This window comes from Oreochromis aureus, linkage group 3 (assembly GCF_013358895.1).
Source record: "Oreochromis aureus strain Israel breed Guangdong linkage group 3, ZZ_aureus, whole genome shotgun sequence".
Classification (NCBI taxonomy): domain Eukaryota; kingdom Metazoa; phylum Chordata; class Actinopteri; order Cichliformes; family Cichlidae; genus Oreochromis; species Oreochromis aureus.
The window spans coordinates 30725841-30741400 of NC_052944.1; the positions used below are offsets into that span (position 1 = coordinate 30725841).

General features: G+C 40.1%; 2 protein-coding genes across 3 annotated transcripts; both read left to right on the forward strand.

Annotated features, from left to right (window-relative positions):
• The first annotated feature begins 135 nt into the window (after positions 1-135).
• LOC116321201 lies at positions 136-15521 on the forward strand. 2 transcript variants are annotated; one of them, XR_005612445.1, is made up of 8 exons: positions 136-400; positions 1003-1133; positions 1284-2423; positions 2512-2748; positions 2847-3071; positions 3872-3923; positions 4358-5504; positions 15208-15521. XR_005612445.1 is itself a non-coding variant. In XM_039609926.1 (7 exons), the coding sequence occupies exons 1-7, from the start codon at positions 223-225 to the stop codon at positions 5428-5430; spliced, it is 3036 nt and encodes a 1011-aa protein (XP_039465860.1). In that variant the 5' UTR covers positions 136-222; the 3' UTR covers positions 5431-5911. The 2 variants fall into 2 exon arrangements, 1 of the variants encoding a protein (XP_039465860.1); XM_039609926.1 differs by lacking the exon at positions 15208-15521 and having other exon boundaries at positions 4358-5911.
• LOC116321214 lies at positions 10033-15521 on the forward strand. Its single transcript, XM_031740998.2, has 7 exons — positions 10033-10302; positions 10924-11039; positions 11275-12414; positions 12823-13059; positions 13157-13381; positions 13620-13683; positions 14061-15521. The coding sequence occupies exons 1-7, from the start codon at positions 10128-10130 to the stop codon at positions 15131-15133; spliced, it is 3030 nt and encodes a 1009-aa protein (XP_031596858.2). The 5' UTR covers positions 10033-10127; the 3' UTR covers positions 15134-15521.
• Positions 15522-15560: the final 39 nt, after the last annotated feature.

Here is a 15560-nt window from a genome sequence, read left to right on the forward strand (position 1 = left end):
GATAAAGAAAACTGGTTTTAAAAGGTTTTCGTACAGGGAGGCGTTGTTATTACTGTTCTTAAGGTATCATTATCTGCATGCACGGTTGCTTAGTCATGCGCCCCATGTGACGCATATACGAGAGAAACCTGTAGCTCGACTTGCAGAAGTAGACATACACTGCGATCAGAGAGTGCTTAGCTTTTACAAATCGCTGCTTATATTTGGTTCAGTTACAGCGGGATGATGGGTGATCAGACCCAGCACCCAGTTTTCTTTGAGTGTGAGAGTCTTAAAGAAGGACATCTGACGAGATTACAAAAATATTTCGGTATTCACCGCAAATCAGGCGGAGGAGAGTGCGGACCAGTGACGAGAGTGGACGAGAACGTCTACAGTGTGGTTTTCCGAAATAAAAGAGGTAGGTTTCTCATGCTTTTGAACACACACACACACACACTTACAAATGACCATTAATGAATAATTTAATATTGTCTTTCGCTTAAAATAGCAGTAACAGAAAGGTCTCAGCTGTTTAAGAGATATTATATTGTAACTGGTGAAGTACAGCTGTGAGTAGTGAAAAAGGAAACGTAATCGAAAGTTTATCTGGAAAGCGAAACTTGTACAAAGCATTTGGTGATCAGCAGCTGCGAGTTCAGGAAATTACTGAAACTATGATTTCCCACCGTCACATTTGAAGTCTTTCCTCTGTAAATGTGCTGGTTAGACAGAGAAAGAGAGCTACTCGGATATCTCTGCATGTGCAGTTTTTATTGTATTTGCTGTTTGTACGTGTTGTAATAGAGGAAGTAAAATAAGCCGTACAAGCTTCGTGTAGTCAGGGTAATATTGTGCGTGTGACACATTTTATATAAATTAGACGTTTTATCTTTTGGTCACTCGGTGAAAAGAGAAGAAAAAACACTATAAAGAAGGCAAAGGAAGCAAAACAAAATAAAAATAAAAAAATAAAAAGGTTATATAAGAATTCAGTCTGTAATTTGAGATATCTGTCTACAGATCAGCAGCGAGTCCTTCAGAGATCAGAGCATGTTTTGGATCTTGAAGATCGTCGTTTGGTGATCTTTGTCCGAGAAACTCTGGAAAATGACACCTCTCACCTCACCACCCCCACTTCTGCTCCAGCAGAGGTAAATTTCATGCATTAATTTAATAATCTTTTTTAATAGTTTTATGGATCCATATGAAATGAACATCGTCCATTTGATTATATTATTAATGTAAGGACAGTTTGCTACATGTTGATAGCTGTTCTTATTTGCATGTCTTCCCAATCACAGCCTCCTGAGAACATTACTGCCTCATCTCTTCTACCAAGTGATGAAGAGTATGAACTACATGTTGATAATTATCTCCTTCGTTACCTGAAAGAATGTCCTCATGCTCAGCAAGAACTTGAGAACATGCTTGGCTGTTTAGCCTGCTCTGCTGATCTTTACTGTGAGGAGGGGAGAGTTTTAGTGAGGAGGCGAGCTCAACCTGGTGCTTCAGGTGAAGTTAGTGATTGGAAAGCTGAGGTAGACGCTTTCTTTGGTGGCTACTTTTGCCATTATGAGATAAACCCTGACAAAGTTGAAGCTTTGGTTCAGTCCAGCAGCTCTTGTCAGACTGCAGGTGAGGTGAAGGTGTACACAGATGAGTCTGGGAAGGCTGTTGTTGTTGGAGAACTGTCTCTGGTTCATGCCAGGTTGGTAGACATTGAGGAACCTTCAAGTTTACGTGACAATATGGCATCTCTGAGTTTGAGTGAGGAAAGCACAACCATTGCTAGCTACAGCCTTTGTGATGGGCTCCAGGTGTTTGTGTGTCAGGGTGACATCACCAAGCAACACGCTGATGCTCTGGTAAATGCAGCCAATCAGGACTTGGAGCACTCTGCAGGTGTTGCTGCTGCACTGAGTCGAGCTGGTGGTCCTGAAATACAGAGAGAGAGTGATGAATTAGTGAAGTGTTTTGGGAAAATTCCCATAGGAGAAACAGTAGTGACCACAGGGGGTAACTTAAAGTGCAAGAAACTGCTTCATGCAGTTGTGCCTGTAGGTGGAAAAGCAAGTAAGAGCGATAAGATGTTACTGGAGAAAACTGTGCATTCTGCTTTAAAGTTTTCAGAAATAATGGAGTTTCAGTCCATAGCCATTCCTTGTATCAGCTCAGGTGTCTCTGGGGTTCCTCTCACTGTGTGCACTGAGGCAACTGTTGCTGCTGTGAAGGACTTTGGCAGTGTGGGAGGTCGAAGTCTGAGGAAAATCATCCTGATTGATGACAGAGAGGAGGCGGTGAGGGCCATGCAGGAACCATGTGACAGGCTTCTCCAAGGGATAGATACACCTGATGAAGATACAGCAAGAGGAGCCACTGCCAGAGCTCCTGGAGGCAGAGTCCACATGGAGGTTATTCAGGGATCGATCGAGAGCCAACAGGTGAGAAACGCTGCTGTAATTAAAATAAACAACACCTTGCAATAAAACACATTTTCTAAGCCCACCAAATCTCCTGCTCTTCTCCTAGGTGGATGCTTTGGTGTCTCCTATGGTTGGCCATGATCCTCTCTCTACCCGTGTTGGAAATGCTTTATTTGAAGTAGCTGGACCCGAGCTGACCACAAGGTTTAGAAAGGAAGCAGAAGATGAAACCATGCCTGGTGACTCAGTACTGCTGGAGGACTTACCTGGACTTCAATGTAATGCAGTCTTCTTCCTCAATCTTGTTCCCTGGGATGGTGACCCAGACGGAGTTGCAGTCCAGGTGAGATAGTAAAGGAGTGATTTTGTTATTCTGTCTGTTTGTGAGGACAATGTTAGTTGAAGTCGTTTGTCTTAATCCAGTATTCTTATGTGTTATAGGTCCTTCGAATGGGCATCAACACAATCCTATCTTCTTGTGAGAAGAAAGGATTCAGATCTGTCGCTCTTCCTGTCCTTGGTGCTGGGATGGCCCTGCAATTTCCTGTCAGTGAAGTGGAGAGGGTGTTAATGGAGGAAGTTCATGTATTTGAAGAGGAGCGGGTGGGCATCACACCATTTCTGATCCACATCGTCAATCAGCCCGATGACGAGGAGACACACGAGGTAATGACAAAGAATTTTACCGTAAATATTGGCTCCTAACAATTAGTGTGCTGTGTGTCACCTAACCCTTTGGCAAACATTTTGGCAAAGAAAAGATAAGTTCCATATCAATATATATATATATATATATATATATATATATATATATATATATATATATATATATAGGCATACATGGAACACCATAACCAAGTGGCCGGCATAGTGTACAGGAACATCTGTGCAGAATACTGCCTGGAAGTCCCGAGGTTAAAATGGGAGACGCCCCCTGGGGTGATGGAGAATGACCGAGCTAAGATCCTGTGGGACTTCAAGATACAGATGGACAAAATGGTGGTGGCTAACCAACCGGACATAGTGGTGGTAGACAAACAGGAGAAGACGGCCGTAGTGATCGATGTAGCGGTTCCCAATGACAGCAACATCAGGAAGAAGGAACACGAGAAGCTTGAGAAATACCAAGAGCTCAGAGAAGAGCTTGAGAAGATGTGGAGGGTAAAGGTAACAGTGGTCCCAGTGGTAATCGGAGCACTAGGTGCAGTGACTCCTGAGCTAGGCGAGTGGCTCCAGCAGATCCCAAGAACAACATTGGAGATCTCTGTCCAGAAGAGCGCAGTCCTGGGAACAGCTAAGATACTGCGCAGGACCCTCAAGCTCCCAGGCCTCTGGTGGAGGACTCGAGCTTGAAGTATTGACCGCCCACAGGGGCGTGCTGGGATTCTAGCGGGGATTCTTCATATATATATATATATATATATGTATATTAATTCTACTTCAATCTTTGATTGTTGTCTTTGCAGGCATCTGATGTTGTCCAAACTGACAAATTCACTCAAAAAGTCCAAGATCCAGGTGGGTATTGAATACTGATAAAAAATAATAATAATAATAATAATAATAATAATAATAATAATAATAATACCAAAAATGCTGGAGTAATGCATCTAAATTTACCAAATTAGCAGCCTGAGGGCAGTAACTGAAATTCTTAATGGAATGGATCATTCAGACAGTCCAATATTTCATTATCCTTCCTAATGATTCCTTTTTATAAATTACCAGAAACTTCTTTTAGTTAAACCCCTTTGGCTCTAACACTGTTTTTCATTTGGGAATGTTTTTTTTTAATTACTATAACTGTAAACCATGTACTGCTTACTGTTCAAAACCTCAGACCACAAAGAAACGTCTCTTTAAAAAGCAGCAGCAAAAAAAAAAAGAAAGAAAGAAAGAAAAAAAGAAAAAGAGAGACAAATGTACTTAACAGAGTCAACTTTCTTCTCCAGATTCAACAACGATGAGGGTGGTCCTGCTGGGAAAAACTGGATCTGGGAAAAGTCACCTGGGTAACACCATTCTTGGAGAGGAGCTCTTTGCCACTTACCCCTCTCCAAACTCTGGAACATCTAAATGCCAAACAGAAACCAAAACAGTCAGTGGAAGAAGCATCACTCTGATCGACACCCCTGGTTTCTTTGACACAGGAAGGTCTGAGGAAGATCTGAAGCCTGAGATAATGAGCTGTATTACAGAGTGTGCTCCTGGGCCTCATGCTTTTCTCATTGTGCTTCGAGTGGATAAATTCACAGAGCATGAGCAGGCTGTCATCACTAAGACAGTTCAGTATTTCTCAGATGAAGCTCTAAAATATGCTGTAGTTGTTTTCACTCACGGTGATCAGCTCGACAAAAAGATGAAAATTGAAGATTTTGTCAGTCAGAACAAAAATCTGAGTGATCTGGTGTCAAAGTGTGGTGGTCGGTGCCACGTCTTTGATAACAAACACTGGAACAACAACCAGCCAAATAACTACAGGAGCAACCAGTTCCAGCTGGAGGAGTTACTGAAAACAATAGAAAAAATGGTGGTCGAAAAAAACGGAGGCTACTACACAAATAAAACGCTGCAACATGTGGAGACAGCAATACAGAAACGGGTTGAGCACATTTCGTACTCAATGCCAGATAAAACTGCAGAAGAGATCAGAAAGCAGGCTAAAACTGATGTGTTTAACAGCTTTCTGACCAAACTGACAGGGATTACAACAGGAGCTTTGCTCGGTGCTTTCTTTGGTGTAGCAGCAATGGTTGGATTAGCTATCACAGCCATGAATAACGTAATGTTAATGAACGCTGTAAAAAAGGCTCCAGCATTAATGGGAGTGTCGGCAGCAGCAACAGGAGAAACAACATTAGTAGTTGCTGGAGCCGCAAGTCTGGGGGCAGCAACTGCAGGAGGAGTATATGGTGGCTTGCTTGGATATGAAGCAGCTAAGGATGCTAAGTCACCATCAGAAGCTGCACAGAGAGCATATGAGGTTATAGTGGAGAAAGGAAAGTCTTTTATCAGGTTTAAGTGAGATTTTTATCATTATTATCCAGGTAGTGGAAGGGAAAAAGCATCTTATTATTTCTTGATGTTCTTACACTACACATATTAGTACTACATACATCGAAGAAAACATTTTAATTATCTGGTGTCAGTTTTGTTGGCAAATAGCTGAAGAGATCAGAAACCAGGCTAAAACTGATGTGATGTGAATGATCCAAATGACAGGGAATGAAACTGGGCCTTTGCGCGGTGTTTTTTCGGTGTAGTAACACTGGCTGAATTTGCTATCAAAGCTGTGAAGAACCCAGAACCGGTGAATGTTGCAACAAAGTGTTTCACATCAGCACATGTGCCAGCTGCAGAAGATCAAACAGCACAAATAGTTGCTGGAGCAGTAGGCTTGGTGGGAGCAGCAGCAGCAGGAGGAGGAGGTGTCATTGGAAATGAAGCAGCTAAGGATGCAGAGTCACTTTCAGAAGCTGTACAGAGAACATATAAGGCTGTAGAAGGAAAAGGAAAATCTCTCACTCAGTTAAAATAATTTTTTTTTACAATAATCAGATATTCCTGTAAACATTTGATTATTTCATTTCCTTTTGATGTTGTTATATTACAAATAATGTTTACATTTTTAAATGGTGGTACACATTACATAGCACTTTATTCAATAACAAATGTTTGCCTGATTGCCTTTTGGTGGTGGGAACATATTGTTTGGTGTGTTTATGAGAAATTTTTGTTTAATATGTTTGTGAGCCATAAAAAATTAAAACGTCGACGTTAAAGAGGCTCACAAGGTCTTTAAGTATGATAGTTATGTTTGTGAGGTTGTTCCTTGATCTACCTAGTGCCTCAGTCCACTGTGATCCTAATTTTTCATACAATTGTGACTAAAAGAGAAGAGTGTTTGGGACCATGAAACACATCAGACTACTGAAGACTGAAGAAATTAGGTTGTGTTTGATTTTTCTGAAATTGTCAAATCTCTATTTTTACTTAACTGTAAATGATCTGATAATGATAGGACTACTTGATATATGTATGATATATTGTTGATGTGATTGAAGGATGAAAGATGGCTTATTAAACAATAAAAACACTAATTTCCCAAAAGTTTTCAAAGTTTTTCCTTTTGCCTATTTTCTTTTGTTTTCAGGCAGAAGTTTTCCCAGGTCATAGTGTGTGTGTTTTCATGGTGAATTTGCATGGGTATACACTTTTTTGCCATTTTCCATATCTATTTTTACACATATTCACATTTTTTTAAAAGCTCTTTTGAGAGCTGTTGACAATCTTTAGGGCCACTTGGTGCCAGTACCTGATTTTGAAGGTTTATAAAAATGTTTCCATGAAGTGCAATTTTTGCCTTGATTTGTTCCTGTTTACTGTCAAGTTCAATTTTTGTCACACTGTTGCATGACAGTGTTATGCAAACTGTGCCAAGCACACACCTATTTATTGGTCAGGTGCGCCATGAAAAGTACTATTCTTAGTATTGACAGCATGCAGCTGTCCTTTCGGTAACCTACTGTAACCCTCGTACTGGTAATGAGGTTTTAATGTACTAAAACTAGAAGAAACTGAAGAAACTTAAAAGCTGTGTTTATGATGGCTTAAAAAGTGGAAGCCTTATATCTTCCAAGTGTGGTGGGAAATTCTTTCTGGAGTCCCCCTGATAAGTGTGGTGAATGCAGCATGAACACTGACTGTTCAACAGCTTGGTTATAAGGGACACCTGTTCACTCAGTCTCTCTATACTTGCCTTGAGCTGAAAGAAGGTGATTCTTGGTGTTATGCCAAAGTGAAGAAGTTATATCATCTTTGTCATATTTACCACACTGAGTAACAGCTTTAAAGTGTTAATATATGCAGGTAGTTTAGTGATAGTGGGACAGTTCAATCTGTGAGTGCCACTGTTAAAGTTGATTTGGTGAGCTTGTTTCTATTCTTGTATTTACATCTAGTTTTCAGCTGTGCCTCAGGCTTCAGTGTTTCAGTTCACTTTGTGTTTTTTTAACTGCTGATTGATGTATTTATTTTAGCTGTTACATGCACCACTGTGGTCACCAAGCTGTTGATCCTGGAGTGTAAAATTTGTGGAACGTGTGCATAAGTGGCTGTTCTGAGACTGTTCATCAGTTGCTATAAGCCACATATTCTTAGCACAGTTCAACAGTTTGCCTGATCAAATAAGTAAATAAATATACCTCTTTTTTTTCTTTGGGCATCAAACTTCTGGTAGACCATTTAAAGACCGTAGTGTGATTAATATTTCATAATATATGGATTTGATGGAGATTGCAAAAATTAATTGGGTGAAATAACTCTTATTAGACATTCAGACTATAGTATAAACACACACAACTTACTTTCCTAATTCCGAATGGCTACAGATGAATCCAGTCACTTTATCATATCCAAAAATAGGGGACAGCCAGCAGCTAGCCAACAGATTTGCTGTGTTGGTGTGGCTGCCAAAGACTAGCAGGGTGAATGCTTGCCAGTATGAGTACATGAACTCCTGTCCTTTCTCAGATTACCTTGATCCTTGTTTTTTAAAAAGAGTCATTTGTCACTTTACATATGTGCTTTCATAAATGTTGTTGGTTCAGGGAGCTGCTGATAAGCTTCATGGCTGGTTTGTGTTGGTGTTTACTCAGTATAACTGTGGTTTTACTCATCCACTCATGCTGCATCACAATACAAGCGTCCAAAGTTTGTAGATGAATACAAAGTTTACTTAAATCTTGCCTTGATTTTTTTCTGCTTCCTGCCAAGGAGGTTATATTATTGGCAGCATTTGCCTGTGTGTGTGTGTGAGAGAGAGACACAGAGTTTCATTCCTTCTGTCTGTAAATGCCATAACTCGAAAAGGTTTGAATTAATTCTGATAAAACTGTGTAGGGGTGTAGTGTGGCAGGTTACGTTAACAATGCATTAAAATTACACTTGCATACACCCAAGTCTCCAAGGCCAACTTAAGGATTTTAGTTGGAAAATTAACAAAAATGATTACAAATTAAAAACTATATAAGTGTGGTGTGTATTGTTAACATATAGAAAGTACCATATAAAGATCTAAAATATCCTGTTACATTTGACCTTTGGCCTCTCCTTCAGAGTCAATAGACTGATCTGAAGGTCAAAGTCATAATTGAAACTATGTTTATTACTATGTTTATTACTGACATTGTTTGCATTAACAACATATGGGCATACAGGTAATGATATATTGGGGTTCTAAATATCGCGTTACTTTGGACCTCTGACCTCTTCTTCGTGGTCAAATAAGTTCAAACTTCCATAAAACATCTGAGAAATGATAATGATATGTGAGGATTTGAAATATCAAATTATAATTAGGAGGTCACATTTGACCTCTGACCTCATTTTTGCATTTCACATATCCCTTTCTTTCAAGTTGACCCCAAAATGTGTTACAGTTTTAAAGGCAGTGTTGTCAAGAGAAAGAGAATGAGCTAGTTACAAACATGCTATAACATAATATAACAAACTTGAGTTATTCATGTCCACTTATTTACAAATAACTCACTTTATTTTAATAAGGAGAGATTATTAGAAAGTGATGAACATGATTTACTGATGTACAGAATTTAGATAGCGGTGTTTGGTGGTTAGAATTCAATGGCCCATCTCGGAGGAACGGAGTCCCAGCGGTGATAGAGATTACATCAGGGCACCCTGGAGTCTAGGCGCTGGTGGTGAAGATGAGACGTGAATGGAGCCTGATTGATGAGAGGTGGTGATGGGAGGAGGTGAGCTGCATAAGGCGTTTGCAAAGGAGAATGACAGAGGTCCAGTGGGATTTAAAGTATGCTGCGTGAATGCTGACTGACCCAAAGAAGGCCAGGAAAAAGATGATTGGACTAGAACAGTGATACTGCAAACAGCTTGACAGTGTGGGAAAGAGGAAGTGATGTGAAGCTTAGATTTAGCAGGCAACACCTGGGATCAGACAGATGTTAGACGTTTGATCTTCCTTACTGAACTTACGCATAAGCTTCGTTACTAAACATTTAAACAAATTTTACTGATAGAAAGGAATGCCCCACATTAACTATATACACAAATAAAAATTCACAGAAATAATAGAATTATACTCAAAATGATGCCAGGACATATTAAAATGTATTTTAAGAGAAATAACAAAAGCCTGCACTTTCGCTCTTGTTTTTGCTGCACTACAATTTTTTTTAAAGTATGTTTTAAAAACACAAAGAAACGAAAACTAATGTGTCAAATTCCGTTTCTTTAAAATGGTATTGTGGTAAATATTGCCCAGAGAATGAGCTGGTTGGTGAAGGTTTGCGCAGCTGTACAAGGCAGAGAAACAACACAGTGTAGGGGACCTGACCTTCAAACAGGTTATTAATTGTTTCTCTTAAGGAAAAAAAAAGGTGAATAGGCTTGAAGAAGGAAAATCAAAGTGAAGTTTAAAAAGGCTTCAAGAGTTTATTAAAACTTCCCCACTTTGCCAAAGGCTACACATTCAGTCCTGCGATGTGCCCTAGAGCTGTTTACTTGCTGCTGTTCTAAATTTATCACGAATTTCATGCGAAGTTGTTTGGTCACGTGGCCCATGTGACGTATCAGCGCTTGTTTTGGGCCTGTCTCATAGCGGAACAACTCCTCTCTCAGGATCAGCTGTAGATCTGATGCCTGCTACGCGCTCTAAATATCCGGGCTTGGTTTAGTTACAGCGGGATGATGGGTGATATGTACCATTACCCGGTTTTCTTTGAGTGCTACGGTCTCCGCGAAAAGCATATAAAGGGAATAGAAACATATTTCCGTCGCGGCATCTCGGGCGGAGGAGACTGCGGACCACTGATAAGACTGGGCGAGGACGTCTATGGTATTGCTTTCAGACACGAAAAAGGTAGGTTAATCATTAATTTTATTATGGGTGCATATATTTTAATATATTTAGTATGCTACTTCACGAAATGTCCTATAGTGCTCGAAGTATGCAAATGACCAGTCATTTGCATAAAATAATTTGTTTATCATTTTCCTTTTGCTCTATTAATTATGTGCTAAAAACAGTCAGAACAACGAGGTTTAAAATTTTTAGGAAAAATTTAATGATGAACTGCATGAAAGAAAACCTGAATAGGAAGGGTCTATAAGGGTCTATCGAAAATGAAAGTTAACCATTCCGTTCAGGCTGTGAGACAGAACTGAAACTAGTATTTTTAAATTGCTTCTCTATGGGTGGGCTGTTAAAGAGAAGGCTGGAATATTGCAGTACACTAAAGTACAAATGCAGTTTTTGTTGCATCAGTTGATCAAATGTGGGTTGACAGAGGTAGTAAAATTAGCTAGTAAGTAAAATCAGCTTTAAATCCAAGTGCAAGTTGTTGAAAGGCGTTTGTAACACAAACCTGAGATGTAAAGAATAAAAGGAAGGAGGCTAAAAAGGAAATTGTTTACTTTATATATAATTTTTTAAGTAAATATAAAACAAATTCACTGTGTAACTCTAGATATCTGTCTACAGATCAGCAGCGAATCCTTCAAAGATCAGAGCATGTTTTGGAGCTTGAAGATTGTCATTTGGTGATCACAGTCCGAGAAAGTCTGGAAACTTACACCATCCCCACAGCTACAGTAGCGGTAAATTTCGTATATTATTTTATTCAAGGTTTTTAAATGTGGAATAGCTAATATATTTATTATATAAGCACACACACACACACACACACACACACACACACACAATACATATACATATATATATATATATATATATATATATATGTATATATATATATAATATGATGTAGGGTGGTAAAGAGGTCTTTGCTACAGATTGATACCTCTTCTCATTTGCATGTCTTCCCAATCACAGCCTCCTGAGCACATTACTGCCTCGTCTCTTCTACCAAGTGATGAAGAGTATGAACTACATGTTGATAATTATCTCCTTTGTTACCTGAAAGAATGTCCTGATGCTCAGCAAGAACTTGAGAACATGCTTGGCTGTTTAGCCTGCTCTGCTGATCTTTACTGTAAGGAGGGGAGGGTTTTAGTCAGGAGACGAGCTCAACCTGGTGCTGCAGATGAAGTTAGTGATTGGAAAGCTGAGGTAGACGCTCTCTTTGGTGGCTACTTTTGCCATTATGAGGTAAACCCTGACAAAGTTGAAGCTTTGGTTCAGTCCAGCAGCTCTTGTCAGACTGCAGGTGAGGTGAAGGTGTACACAGATGAGTCTGGGATGGCTGTTGTTGTTGGAGAACTGTCTCTGGTTCATGCCAGGTTGTTAGACATTGAGCAACCTTCAAGTTTACGTGACAATATGGCATCTCTGAGTTTGAGTGAGGAAAGCACAACCATTGCTGGCTACAGCCTTTGTGATGGGCTCCAGGTGTTTGTGTGTCAGGGTGACATCACCAAGCAACACGCTGATGCTCTGGTAAATGCAGCCAATCAGGACTTGGAGCACTCTGCAGGTGTTGCTGCTGCACTGAGTCGAGCTGGTGGTCCTGAAATACAGAGAGAGAGTGATGAATTAGTGAAGTGTTTTGGAAAAATTCCCATAGGAGAAACAGTAGTGACCACAGGGGGTAACTTAAAGTGCAAGAAACTGCTTCATGCAGTTGTGCCTGTAGGTAGAAAAGCAAGTGACAAAGATAAGATGTTACTGGAGAAAACTGTGGATTGTGCTTTAAATTTATCAGAAATAATGGAGTTTCAGTCCATAGCCATTCCTTGTATCAGCTCAGGTGTCTGTGGGGTTCCTCTCACTGTGGGCACTGAGGCAACTGTTGCTGCTGTGAAGGACTTTGGCAGTGTGGGAGGTCGAAGTCTGAGCAAAATCATCCTGATTGATAACAGAGAGGAGGCAGTGAGGGCCATGCAGGAAGCATGTGACAGGCTTCTCCAAGGGATAGATACACCTGATGAAGATACAGCAAGAGGAGCCACTGCCAGAGCTCCTGGAGGCAGAGTCCACATGGAGGTTATTCAGGGATCGATCGAGAGCCAACAGGTGAGAAATGTTGCTGATAAGATAAACTTAAGTTAGTTTGAATTGATCATTCACTAGCTGCGCCCACATCCTCATCTTAGGTTTGACAGTGTTTTAGAAGGTAAAGGTGAATGCTTGGACATGAATTGAGCTGTGGTTTGGGGAAGACCTCAAAGGGGACTGGTGACGGCTCCCATGCCTGGCAGATCCCCATGTACTAAATAGAAGTGAAGATGCTAAAGAATTGAAAAGGGGAGAGAGGGTGGGACACGTAAACGAAAATGAACAGCTTGCAGAACTGGGGGAACCAATAGAACCAGAAGGAGCGTATTTGGAGGCGTGGTCCCGCTCCTGAAATTCCGATACATAATCTCCAATTTACATAAAACACATTTTCTAAGCCCACCAAATCTCCTGCTCTTCTCCTAGGTGGATGCTTTGGTGTCTCCTATGGTTGGCCATGATCCTCTCTCTACCTGTGTTGGAAATGCTTTGTTTGAAGTAGCTGGACCCGAGCTGACCACAAGGTTTATAAAGGAAGCAGAAGATGAAACAATGCCTGGTGACTCAGTACTGCTGGAGGACTTACCTGGACTTCAATGTAATGCAGTCTTCTTCCTCAATCTTGTTCCCTTTGATGGTGACCCAGATGGTAGTGCAGTCCAGGTGAGATAGTAAAGGAGGGATTTTATTGTACTACCAGTTTGTAAGGACAATTTTAAATGAGCTATTTGCAATAATGCAATATTTTAACCCATTATAGGTTCTTCGAATGGGGATCAACACAATACTAACTTCCTGTGAGAAGAAAGGATTCAGGTCTGTCGCTCTTCCTGTCCTCGGGACTGGGATGGCCCTGCAGTTTCCTGTTGGTGAAGTGGCGAGGGCTTTAAAGGAGGAAATTCATATATTTGAAGAGGAACGAGTGGGCATCAGAGAATTCAATATCCGCATTGTCATTCACCCCAATGATGAGGAGACACGCAAGGTAATGACAAAGCACTTTTCTCCTAACAATTAGGGTGCTGAGTGTAGAAAAACAGTTTGGCAAAGAAAATATAAGTTCTATCAATTTTTTTTTTACAATTTTATTTTACTTTGTGATGAATCTGTTTTCTCTTCAGTCTCTTATATACACTATACAAAATAATTATTATTTCTTCTTTTGCATTTGATGAGTTTATACAGAAATTGTTATTGATGGTGACACTTTGTTGTCTTTGCAGGCATTTGATGTTATCCAAACTGACAAAATCACTGAAGATGTTCACCAAAAAGTCCAAGATCCAGGTGAGTATTGAATACTGATAAAGAATAAAAAAAATATTACCATGAAGCTAACATGCCAGAGTAATGCATCTAAATTTACCAAATTAACAACCTGAGGGCAATAGCTCAAACTCTTAATGGAGTGGATCGTTAAGGCATTCCAATATTTCATTACCCTTCCTAATAATTGTCTTTTATAAGTTACCGGAAACGTCTTCCAAATAAACCCTTTGGCTCTAACACTAGTTTTTATTTAGGAGTGGATTTGTTTGTATTATAACTATAAAGCATGTACTGTTTACTGTTGAAAAACCTCAAACCATAAGGAAATATCTCTTTAAAAAGCAGCAAAAAATTAAGAGATAAATGTACTTAACAGAGTCATTGTTCTCCTCTAGAGTCAACTACGATGAGGCTGGTCCTGCTGGGAAAAACTGGATCTGGGAAAAGTCACTTGGGTAACACCATTTTTGGAGACGAGCTCTTTATCACCTACCCCTCTCCAAACTCTGGAACATCTAAATGCCAAACAGGAACCAAAACAGTCAGTGGAAGAAGCATCACTCTGATCGACACCCCTGGTTTCTTTGACACAGGAAGGTCTGAGGCAGATTTGAACTCTGAGATAATGAGCTGTATGACAGAGTGTGCTCCTGGGCCTCATGCTTTTCTCATTGTGCTTCAAGTGGGTAGGTTCACAGAGCATGAGCAGGGTGTCATCACTAAGATACGTCAGTGTTTCTCAGATGAAGCTCTAAAATATGCTGTAGTTGTTTTCACTCACGGTGATCAGCTCGACGAAAATATTAAAATTGAAGATTTTGTCAGTCAGAACAAGAACCTGAGTGATCTGGTGTCAAAGTGTGGCGGTCGGTGCCACGTCTTTGATAACAAACACTGGAACAACAACCAGCCAAATAACTACAGGAGCAACCAGTTCCAGCTGGAGGAGTTACTGAAAACAATAGAAAAAATGATGGTGGAAAAAAACGGAGGCTACTACACAAATAAAACGCTGCAACATGTGGAGACGGCAATACAGAAACGGGTTGAGCACATTTGGTACTCAATGCCAAACAAGACAGCAGAAGAGATCAAAAACCAGGCTAAAACTGATGTGTGTAACAGCTTTCTGACCAAACTGACAGGGATTACAACAGGAGCTTTGCTCGGTGCTTTTCTTGGTGTAGCAGCAATGGTTGGATTAGTTATCACAGCTATGAATAACGTACAGTTAATGAACGTTGTAAAAAAGGCTCCAGCATTAGTGGGAGTGTCGGCAGCAGCAGCAGGAGAAGCAGCTGTAGGAGTTGCTGGAGCAGCATGTGTGGCGGCAGCAGCAGCAGGAGGAGTATATGGTGGCTTCATTGGAAATGAAGCAGCTAAGGATGCTAAGTCACCATCAGAAGCTGCACAGAGAGCATATGAGGCTATAGTGGAGAAAGGAAAGTCTTTTATCAGGTTTAAGTGAGATTTTTATCATTATTATCCAGGTAGTGGAAGGGAAAAAGCATCTTATTATTTCTTGATGTTCTTACACTACACATAGTAACTAAATGATAATACTACATAAATCTTAGACACCATGTTGAATTATTTGGAGTCAGGTTTATTAGCAAATTGTTGAATACTTATCTAGCAGTTACCTTGTCTGTGGAGTTTTTGCATAATCTTCTGAGGGCTTTAATCCATTGTAGTCATAATTTTTCCCTTATGGACGAATGTCTCAGACCAAAACATCACAGACACATAAGTCAAACACTGAGTCTAAAAACTTCTCAAAAACTGTGGAGGGAGTTGGTTTTTTCAACTTTTCATGAAATATTTACTTAAGCAATAAAAACACTCATTTCTGGGGAGTTTTCCACTTCTTTTGTTTTGAGATTGCTGCTTTTAGC

Excerpts from the sequence above, each read along its gene's own strand:
- LOC116321201 (XM_039609926.1), top strand. The coding sequence starts at position 223 with ATGATGGGTGATCAGACCCAGCACCCAGTTTTCTTTGAGTGTGAGAGT. Across the intron at positions 401-1,002 it reads GGTTTTCCGAAATAAAAGAG|ATCAGCAGCGAGTCCTTCAG; the intron begins GTAGGTTTCTCA and ends ATCTGTCTACAG. Across the intron at positions 3,072-3,871 it reads ATGACGAGGAGACACACGAG|GCATCTGATGTTGTCCAAAC; the intron begins GTAATGACAAAG and ends TTGTCTTTGCAG.
- LOC116321214 (XM_031740998.2), top strand. The coding sequence starts at position 10,128 with ATGATGGGTGATATGTACCATTACCCGGTTTTCTTTGAGTGCTACGGT. Across the intron at positions 11,040-11,274 it reads TCCCCACAGCTACAGTAGCG|CCTCCTGAGCACATTACTGC; the intron begins GTAAATTTCGTA and ends TCCCAATCACAG. Across the intron at positions 13,382-13,619 it reads ATGATGAGGAGACACGCAAG|GCATTTGATGTTATCCAAAC; the intron begins GTAATGACAAAG and ends TTGTCTTTGCAG.